The sequence below is a fragment of the Psittacula echo genome (assembly GCF_963264785.1).
Source record: "Psittacula echo genome assembly, chromosome: 2".
NCBI lineage: Eukaryota > Metazoa > Chordata > Aves > Psittaciformes > Psittacidae > Psittacula > Psittacula echo.
Window position 1 is genome coordinate 34,141,775 of NC_137737.1, and position 9,314 is coordinate 34,151,088.

A 9,314-nucleotide genomic window follows, 5' to 3' on the forward strand; every position below is an offset into this window, starting at 1 on the left:
AGCGATTTGGGACCGGTGCGTCACCGAAGCAGCTGTCTTCAGATCTTTGGTCGCGATTAATCCGGGTCACCAATGACCTACTTGTCAAGCAGCCCGAACCCCGTGGCTAGGATCTAATTTTGCTCCTTCTGCACCTCCACATACCCTCTGCGCCCACCCTGGCCTTTGGGGAACTTCACCACTAGCACCCCTGTACCCAGTGCCATGAGAACGTTTCCTTTCGGTTAACCACCACCACACCAGCGCTCCCCTCAGCGCCAGGACCCCCGTCGCCACTGGCTTCCTCCAGGCTGTCCCCACCCCCAGCAGCCAATGAGGCGCGGGGGGAGAGCGGCGCCCTCAGGTCCTGGCAAGCCCGCCCGCCGCTGACATTGCCCAGCCCCGGCCCGGTAAACAAGGTCACCGGGGCCGGCACCTGGCCCGACACCGGCTCGCCCGCGGCCTCCCCGGCCAGCTGTCGGCGGGGACTGGGCACGGCAGCGGAGGGGGGGAACAGGTGGGGGACAGAGCGGGGGAGGGAGAGGGGTGTGAAAAAGCGGGGAGTCCCGCCAACGGCTGTCACGAGCCGCCCCGCGCGGGGAACGCTCCCTTGCGGGCGGGCGGGGGGGAGGGGGCGTGTCCTACCGGAGTCCCGCCCCTCGGGGGCTGTAAATAGAGGCGGCACGTGAAGCCACCAGCTACAGGCGAGGGAACCGGGGGAGCTCGCTTCGTACTCACTGGACTGAGCATCCGTCAACCGGATAAAGACCGACTGGCCGCCCGCCCGCTTATCGGACACCCACCCGCTGACTGACTGACTGACTGACCGACCGACCGGCCGCTTGTCGGGCACTCACCTGCTGACCGACCGACCGACCGACCAACCAACAGGCTGACTGACTGACTGACAGAACCACCTCCCGGGAGCGATGAAGGCCGCCAGGATTGCTTTGCGCACCGCCGTTCCCCTGGCCGGGACCAGCGGTGTCAACAGCAGCCGCGCGGTGCCGCGGGAAGTGGAGCAGTTTTCCCGCTTCTCACCGTCCCCGCTCTCCATCAAGCAGTTGCTGGACTTCGGTGAGAGGCGGGACGAGCCGGGTCGGGTCGGGGGCTTGTTTACCATCCCAGCGCCGGGGCGCAGGGAGGGGAGTGGCGGAACCGAGTCCCGCTGGGGACCTGCTGGCACCGGGGGAGATGGCAGTGGGGAGGGAGGTCGCCTGAAGCACATGCCGGCCCGTTGCTGGGCGATGGTGAGCTGTGACGGCCAGGGTCAAAGCTGAGGATACGCTGCATCTCTATTTTCGGTGGTGTTAATGGGATGGGGGGAGGAGGGAAGGGGACCAAGAGTTCATTAGCTAAGGAGTGTTTTCGTGTTTAGCGGTACGCGTTATTACGGAGGGAGGTGTAATTAGTCTTGCTGGAGTGAACAAGCTGTACCCAGGTCTGATTACTGCTTTGGCAGCTGTGAAGTCTGTGCTCGCATGACATTTTCAGACGTCATCCTGAAGAAGCCCTTGTTAACAAAGCCTGGAGTGCCTTTTCTAGAGGATTAAAAATAAGTCCTGGGTCTATATGGGAAATGTACACAGATTGGTGTCTTGCTGTCATGCGAATAATGATTGGCACAAACATAAATGCATGCTTAGGAGAACTGGCCAGTAACAGTATGATGATTGCAGAGGAGTTTCGTCCCGAGCTCTGTGGAGAGACAGCGATTTGTAGTTGTATCTGGAAACTTATAAACTTTTTTTTTTTTTTTTTTTAATTCTTATTATTTTGGATTTATTCGTAGGCTCAACTAATGGGTGTGAGAGAACTTCTTTTGCATTTTTGCGACAAGAACTTCCTGTGAGGTTTGCAAACATACTGAGAGAAATCGATCTTCTTCCTGATAAATTACTAGGCACTCCATCAGTGCAATTAGTAAAAAGCTGGTAAGTAAGAGCTACTTGAATTCAGCCTGTAAAATAACATAGCTTGGGGAATTCTGTTGTCATAGACCTTTTTGAAGAGTAGAAGACAACAAAATACACTGAAATGCAGTTCCTTCATCCAAGGTTAATTGCTAACTGTTGCATACTGTCCTTTTCTGGCATAGTAAAATTAAATTGAAAATTAGATTGCTAGATTGTTATTTTTGAATAGTTCTTCTTTTTTAAAACTAGCAATTTGTAATAGCTGGTAGAGCAAATCTTGCTTCTTGCCCTTTAAGAAGGGAGAGAAGAAAAGGTGTTTTGTTTTCCCATAGCATTAAAGACCCTCAGAGCTAAACAAAAAAGGGAAAGCAGGCTACATACATGTTTACCTCTCTGGATGACAGAATTACTAACAGAACTTCCATTTCATAGCATAGTGCCTTTGCCTGTGCAGCAGGTGTTAGGAATTCAGTGCTGTTGACACCGTGGTTGACTCTTGATTCAACCTTGCTTTACTGGCATAAAGGACAAAAGTATTAGAGTGAGATCCAGAAAACGTTCTTAATCTAGCAGACAGCTGTGCCTTTGCAGCATGTGTCAAGGCTGTCAGATGTTAGCACAAGAGGCTCAAGTACTTAGTGTGTGCCAAAGCTGATGAGATTTGGGAACAAAAAAAATTGCTTAGGTGGCTTCTGATCCGTGTTGTCATTTGGATCTTCTTTTGAAACACTTTCCTTCTCAAGAACTGTAAGGGGATCCTGCATACCTAAAGTGAGGGTTTAAATTCCTGTGAGTAGCAGGCACAAGAAGAGATTTTTGAAACTTTTAGGGTTCAGGCAGTCAAGAAGTGTCCAGCTGTGATTCCATGCTTGGATGGAACTTTGATACTTCGAAGATACTTGAAACTTCAAGGTGACTTGTTAAGAGTAACAATTTGGACAAGACAAAAGTCCCTAGACTACTAAAAATCAAAGTAATAGCATGTGTTTCTTGTGTTCTTCTTTAATAGGTATATGCAAAGCCTAAAGGAGCTGATTGAGTTCCATCACAAAAACCCAGATGACCAAAAAGTCCTATCTGAGTAAGCTTTTCATTTGTTTCTTTGAACTTTTCATCTTGCATTCCACTTTTCACAGTGTAGTCAGTTTAGATCAAGACAGCTGTCATGACCTGAATTTGATAATCTAGCAGGAAGTGCTAGATAGAACAAGCTGGTTTAAATTTCTGATAATTTTCAGCAGTATTGTAAACAAGTATGACCCATTGCAGCTTCATTTCAAGGGCATACTGCTCCTTGAACTGTCATGACGCAGAAGTATCAACGAAAGTATCTGATGTCACATCTCTGCTTCTTAGCAAGACATCAGCTAGGATTTTATCCCTTTCTCACATTACCCTCTGCTTAAGCTATTATCCATAGTAAACAAGCAGTGAATTTGACGTGGCTAATGAGGACATGTTTTTCATGAAAAATACTAAACTCTTATGGGTTAGGTCAGCAAGGAATTACTTCCAAAATAATGAAAAAAAAATAGACTGTATTTTAATATTAAGGTAGTTATGCACTTACCTGTGCTGCTGCTGGATTAGATAATGACATTGTACAAATGTTGCCTCTATGTAGTCATAGAATAATGTTCTAAAAAGATCTCTTTGTGACCTAGATTTATAGATACATTAATTAGAGTGCGAAACAGACATCATGATGTGGTTCCTACAATGGCACAAGGAGTCATTGAATACAAAGATACTTTTAAAGTCGATCCTATCACCAATCAAAACATCCAGTATTTTTTGGATCGTTTTTACATGAGCCGTATTTCCATCCGAATGCTGATGAACCAACACAGTAAGTAGTAATTTTTACCTGAGGAAAGTCTTCACCCTAATGAGAAACATGTTAATGTAAACATTTCTTAAAACTGTTGATCTGCAGCAGATGATTTTGTGGGACAATAAAAAGTTAGGAACTAAATCTATGACAAAAGTAATGGGAAAGTCTTTAATCTAGAAAACAATCGTCTTTTGTGTAATATGTAGGCACCTCATTCTTTACATATGAAAAGCCTTTAGATATTGAACTGCAGAAAAGTCAACCATGTTTGCTGGTAGTAGATACCATTTTTAGCTCACCAAAGGCATAAACAACACTCAGTATCTTACGTGATCATATGTTGTGATCACACTGTATTAGTCTAAATTTAAGGCTTCTTTTTTTTTGTTATAATACAGTATTGTTTTCATCTCAAACAGCCCTTCTTTTTGATGATAAATCCGGCTCAGGGCACCCAAGGCACATTGGAAGTATTGATCCTTGCTGTGATGTTGTTGAAGTAGTGAATGGTACGTATTCTCAGATTGTTAATATTTCTCTTCATGATCAGTATTTATATCTGATTGCAAGCAGTTTAGTTAACCAGTATGTGTTGTAAAGGATGTGGGCTGGTTTTTATTGAAACAGGTGAAAGTAGTCTATCAAAACACAAGCTTTTATAGGATACAATTTAAAATGCAAAGTAGCAGTAAAAAATGTGTTGGAATAAGGCCTAGCAAGTGACAGATGAGGTAGGACTTATCTGTGGTGTTGAGATTGGTGTCACCTACTGATAGATAACCGATGCATCTGTTAGAGTCATCAACTTGTACTGATAATTTGCCCATGCTGCATATGTGTTCTCAATGTATGTACATATACAATTGTACAATGTACACAGTGGTTGCAATGTTATCAGTCCTTTGAGACACAGGCTTAGAGGCCGTAACATCTTAGCAGTGAATGCAGTTAAAAAAAAATCATACTTTGTCATGTATTAAAGTGAGTTTCTAGTGTTTGATACTACACTTGACATCTTTATTTAAATATTTCAGATGCTTATGAAAGTGCCAAGATGTTGTGTGACCAGTATTACTTAACATCTCCAGAACTGAAGCTTAATCAAGTGAATGGTAAGATGAGAGCTTTTGTGTCTGTTCTCCTATCAGTAGCCAAACTGCTGCTTTTGTTAGATCTAAAGGCTCTCATTTTTATAGCCATAATGGAACATACCAGTTGATCTGTCGTGGGCTAGTTCCTCTTCGTTCTCTCTTACAGGCACCTCATTTAATCTCCTGCTTTGAAACTCAAATGTCACAGTATCTTAAATACTAGATTTCTTGAATTAGTATTTATGAATTTGAGAGAAGTAAGACTAACCTGTACTTAAAGTAAGTTGCTAGAGAGTAGCTCTGTATCTGGAGTGAGGAAATGAGGCTACTCACTTAAATGCTGGTTCTCGTCCAGCCTGCCTGCATGTGTCTGATCTCAGGTGTTCTGCTTAACCTCTGAAATCCCCTACATATAAAAGGGAGTTAATACTTGATTTTTTTCAGTTTATTTGAAAAGGAAGTCTTATTAAGCAAGTGTCAATTCAGCCTAAACACTGTTCTGAGTTGTTCCCTGTCCACACAAATGAGCAAACAAAATTGAAGTCCATTTATTGTGCTTGTTTTGGCATACAACTTGTATCCAAGTCTAGCATACAAAACTTGGATACAATACAGAAAAATTCCTTCACCCTTTTAAGTCTTGCTTGTATGTTTCACTTTCTCTAGGAAAACACCCAGGAGAACCAATTAACATTGTATATGTTCCATCTCATCTTTTTCACATGCTTTTTGAACTCTTTAAGGTATGCTGGTATAAACTATTACTTCCCCTAGTAGTCTGAGCTGGAGAATGAATACTTAGTCTTTAGCTAGATCTGAATGAAGTAAAAGTTTGCATAGGACAGTGAGTTTTCTAAAAATTTTTTATTTGTGGAATAACTTTGACAGTTGAGAAACAAATTATTTCAGTTTGTAGGAGAATATTTGGATGCTTTCATGTGATGGTAAATGGGATGGGGTAAGGGAGAGACAGTAAAAGTGAGACATGAAGTTGTGACCACTGCTAGTCACCAGCATTTAGAGATTTAATCTGCAGATTTGCCCTCATGCCTTTTTGGTTGAGTGGGTGATGTATCTTGAAGTAGTGAATGGGCTTAGATTAATGTGGTGTCAACATGGGGTGCAGAATTCTGGCAGCCAGCCTATAGCAACTTCTGAACTCTGCTCTTCAGAAACCTGGTGACTTTTAAAGAGACATGTTACTTATTTTACGTTGACTGAATTATGTTGGGCAAGATGAGTGTAATCTTCCAGGCATAGAAAAGTCTTGGCTATGCTTAATTACTTTCAGGTGTGAGATCTCCTCTCTTCTGTTCTGCAAAGTTGCTAAGTGTATTCCTTGGAAATTAGGCCCTGATAAGAATAGGGGGTAACTGTTCTCAGCCTGTGCATAACAATGGTATGATTTTAAGTGTATAGATTATCAACATTCTCTGATAATAGTGACCTTCTTCTCCATAGAATTCAATGAGGGCAACTGTTGAATTCCAGGAAGACAGTCCTTCCCTTTCTCCAGTTGAAGTGACAGTTGTTCTAGGACAAGAAGACCTGGCAATTAAGGTATTTTGTTGCCCTACTATCATATGGGTTTAATGTAATCTTTGATTGCATATGCTGCAGAAAATTCTATTAGAGGAACTTCCAGCCTTTGACAACAGATCAAAGATAGTATGCATGAGCATTCTGGCCATAGCCTCCATTTAGTGCAATTAGCTAAATGAAAAATAATATGCTACAAAAGCAAATGTTTGCATTTGTTACTATAGGAAAGGTTTGTTCAAATAACAGCATTTTATATACCATTCTTAGCATATGATTGTAGTTAACTTTACTCTCTCCTAAATCAGATCTCAGACAGAGGAGGTGGTGTTCCAGTAAGGAAAATTGAGCAGCTGTTTAGCTACATGTATTCCACAGCACCAAGGCCGAGAATGGATGATGGTCGAAATACCCCTCTTGTAAGATATTTTCAATATTCATGTTGCTAATAGGGCTGTTAAGTGTTGGACAGACTATTAGGTTAACGGATAATGAAATGCTATGTCCACCCTACTGCTTTCTGGGATATGCAAAGATTAATGGGCCTCATAAATACGAGTTAATGCTTTCTGAAACAGGTTTTTAATATCTAGCTTAGTGGACAAAAATGTGCTTTTAAAGGTATAAACAAAAAAGAGCATTCCAACCTGAGTCTAACCCTGTTCTTTTGTTATACTCCAGTAACAATTTATTTGGTTTTCACTCCCACTTGCTCCTTGAACTTATGAGTTATGCTAGCTTTATGGAGGCCAGCACAACTGGAATAGGCTTAGACTGTTGTTTGTCTGATTAGCAAAAGGAGTTCACTACTAGTAATCTACTAGGAGTTTGCTACTAGTACTAGGAAAAATGGGGGAAGGATAATATAGAATGTAATGTGTAAAAGTGGGACATGTAGATAAACCCTCCCCCTTTCATGGAGATTTGTTGGGGATTTTTTGGTTGATTTTGTTTACTTTTTTTTTTGTTTTTTTTCTTGTGGTTTTGGTTTTTTAATGGTCAGTTTTAATATTCTGTATGAAATAAATAAATACTTCTTTCCTCTTTTAAGAGGAAATGAAAAGGACCTTGTAATAGTTTAAAATCTCTGAACATTTTCCCACTGTTTAAAAATAAATTGTCTTGTACTTTATTTTTAGGCTGGCTTTGGGTATGGCTTGCCAATTTCTCGTCTGTATGCTAAATACTTTCAAGGAGATCTAAATCTCTACTCAATATGTGGTTATGGAACAGATGCTATTATCTACTTGAAGGTATGTGTTTATTTTGGTTAAATAGACAATAAACACCATTAATGCAGTGAGGTAACTACTCGGTATCATTTTGCAGTAAACAAATTATCTGCTCATGAGTAAAAAAGTTCTCATTTTTATTAAGCAATGCCAGTGTACAGCAGTGTAACTACTGTCTAGAATTAAAGAGGTCACTTGGCTTTAACTAGTCTACTTGAAAAACTATGAATGAGAGTCCCCTCAGTTTTTAGATTGTATTCCATGAACTAGTGTATAACAACTCTTCATACAGATTACTGAGGGAAAAGTGAAGTAACAGGTGTGAACAACAGATCTGATTTCTTTACTGTTGTTTCTTTATATGGGCATTCTGGTTGTCAGAGTAAACTAATCCGTAAAGAGTCTAGTACCTGGTCCTATTCAACATCTGCCAGACAGCCTGTATATGGGATTCAGGTATCATTAATCTTGAATACCTGGCATATAACATGCACTGCTGCTTTTATAAGAAAAAATGACTACATATTCTTTTCAACTCTCTGTGCTTACTCATGGGAAAAACATGCTTTGAATTTCTTCTAGTAAACAAAAACCATAGTTCCCAACACACTGAAGCAGTGCAAAAGGAAGAGAGAGTTCAGCTATATACATGTTGCATTTCTATGTATGAGTTTCCCAATAGAATATGATTATTCTAAAATATGGAAGTAGGGAAGGAGCATATTTTAAAGTTTCTCCAGAATTTTGTAAATCGAAGATCTCTTTCTCATCTTTCAGGACTATCTTGAAAACAGGTAACAAGGAAACTCTAAAGGCCTAAAAATACGATTTGATGTTACTGCATTTGTCCTTATCCAAAGCAGACATAGATACTGAAACAAAACTACTGCATCTATTGTAGAAACATTTGTGTAAATAAGTTTGTTTTGTAGTGTCAGTGGCTTAACACTTGAAACATAACTGCATGAATTTTTACCAAGTGGCACTACTGAGAGGTAGAAACCAAATAACTTTTTTCCTTCTTGATTTTTAGGCCTTATCAACAGAATCAGTAGAAAAACTGCCAGTTTTTAACAAATCATCTTCGAAGCGTTACCAGGCTACGTCAGAGGCGGATGACTGGTGTGTCCCAAGTAAAGACCCAAAGAATTTATCAAAACGGAGTGGAGCTATTTGAAGAGAAGCTGGTATCCAGGGACCTGAAGGGATCAAGCTGGCTTCTCAGAAAAGACTCGTGTTTGGGAGTACTCATCTACTTCCAAACAAGCAAATTTTTCAGTTTTAGGACTGGCAGAAGATAAAGAAGATAGGGCTGTTACAGCCAAGGCTGTATGCTCTGAATGTGAAATCTTTCTGCAGCCTTCATGCTGAGGAAAATAGGAGCATGTGTCTTTGAAGAAGATCTGTGTATAAAGGAAAAACAGACTGTATTTTTAACTATGATCAAAAACTTGACGTAGTAGTGGTGAGCAATTTTCAAGTCCTTTTTAATGCTTGAATACTGATAAATGTCAGTTATGCTAGTGTATATTTTTCTCCTAGAATAGTTGTCAGCAGTTCGTCTTATTATAGAACTTCTCAGGTAGACAACACCTATGCTTTAAAGGTGTATTTATAATGTTTGGAAAGGCAAAGATCCACTTAACGTGGCAGTCTTGTAGCAAGGTACAAACAGCATTCAAATACAGCCTGACTGGAGGGGAGGGAGGGAGGAAGTGTTTTC

At 41.0% G+C, this 9,314-nt stretch overlaps 1 protein-coding gene across 1 annotated transcript; it reads left to right on the plus strand.

Moving 5' to 3' along the window:
* Positions 1–908: 908 nt before the first annotated feature.
* On the plus strand, positions 909–8,768 carry PDK4 (pyruvate dehydrogenase kinase 4; the record flags this gene model as incomplete). The annotated part of the gene is made up of 11 exons (XM_080610210.1): positions 909–1,056; positions 1,772–1,913; positions 2,905–2,976; positions 3,560–3,744; positions 4,149–4,238; positions 4,764–4,841; positions 5,487–5,563; positions 6,282–6,380; positions 6,668–6,778; positions 7,499–7,612; positions 8,625–8,768. 11 exons carry the CDS (start codon positions 909–911, stop codon positions 8,766–8,768), a joined length of 1,260 nt encoding a protein of 419 aa, XP_080466336.1.
* Between the last annotated feature and the right edge of the window lie 546 nt (positions 8,769–9,314).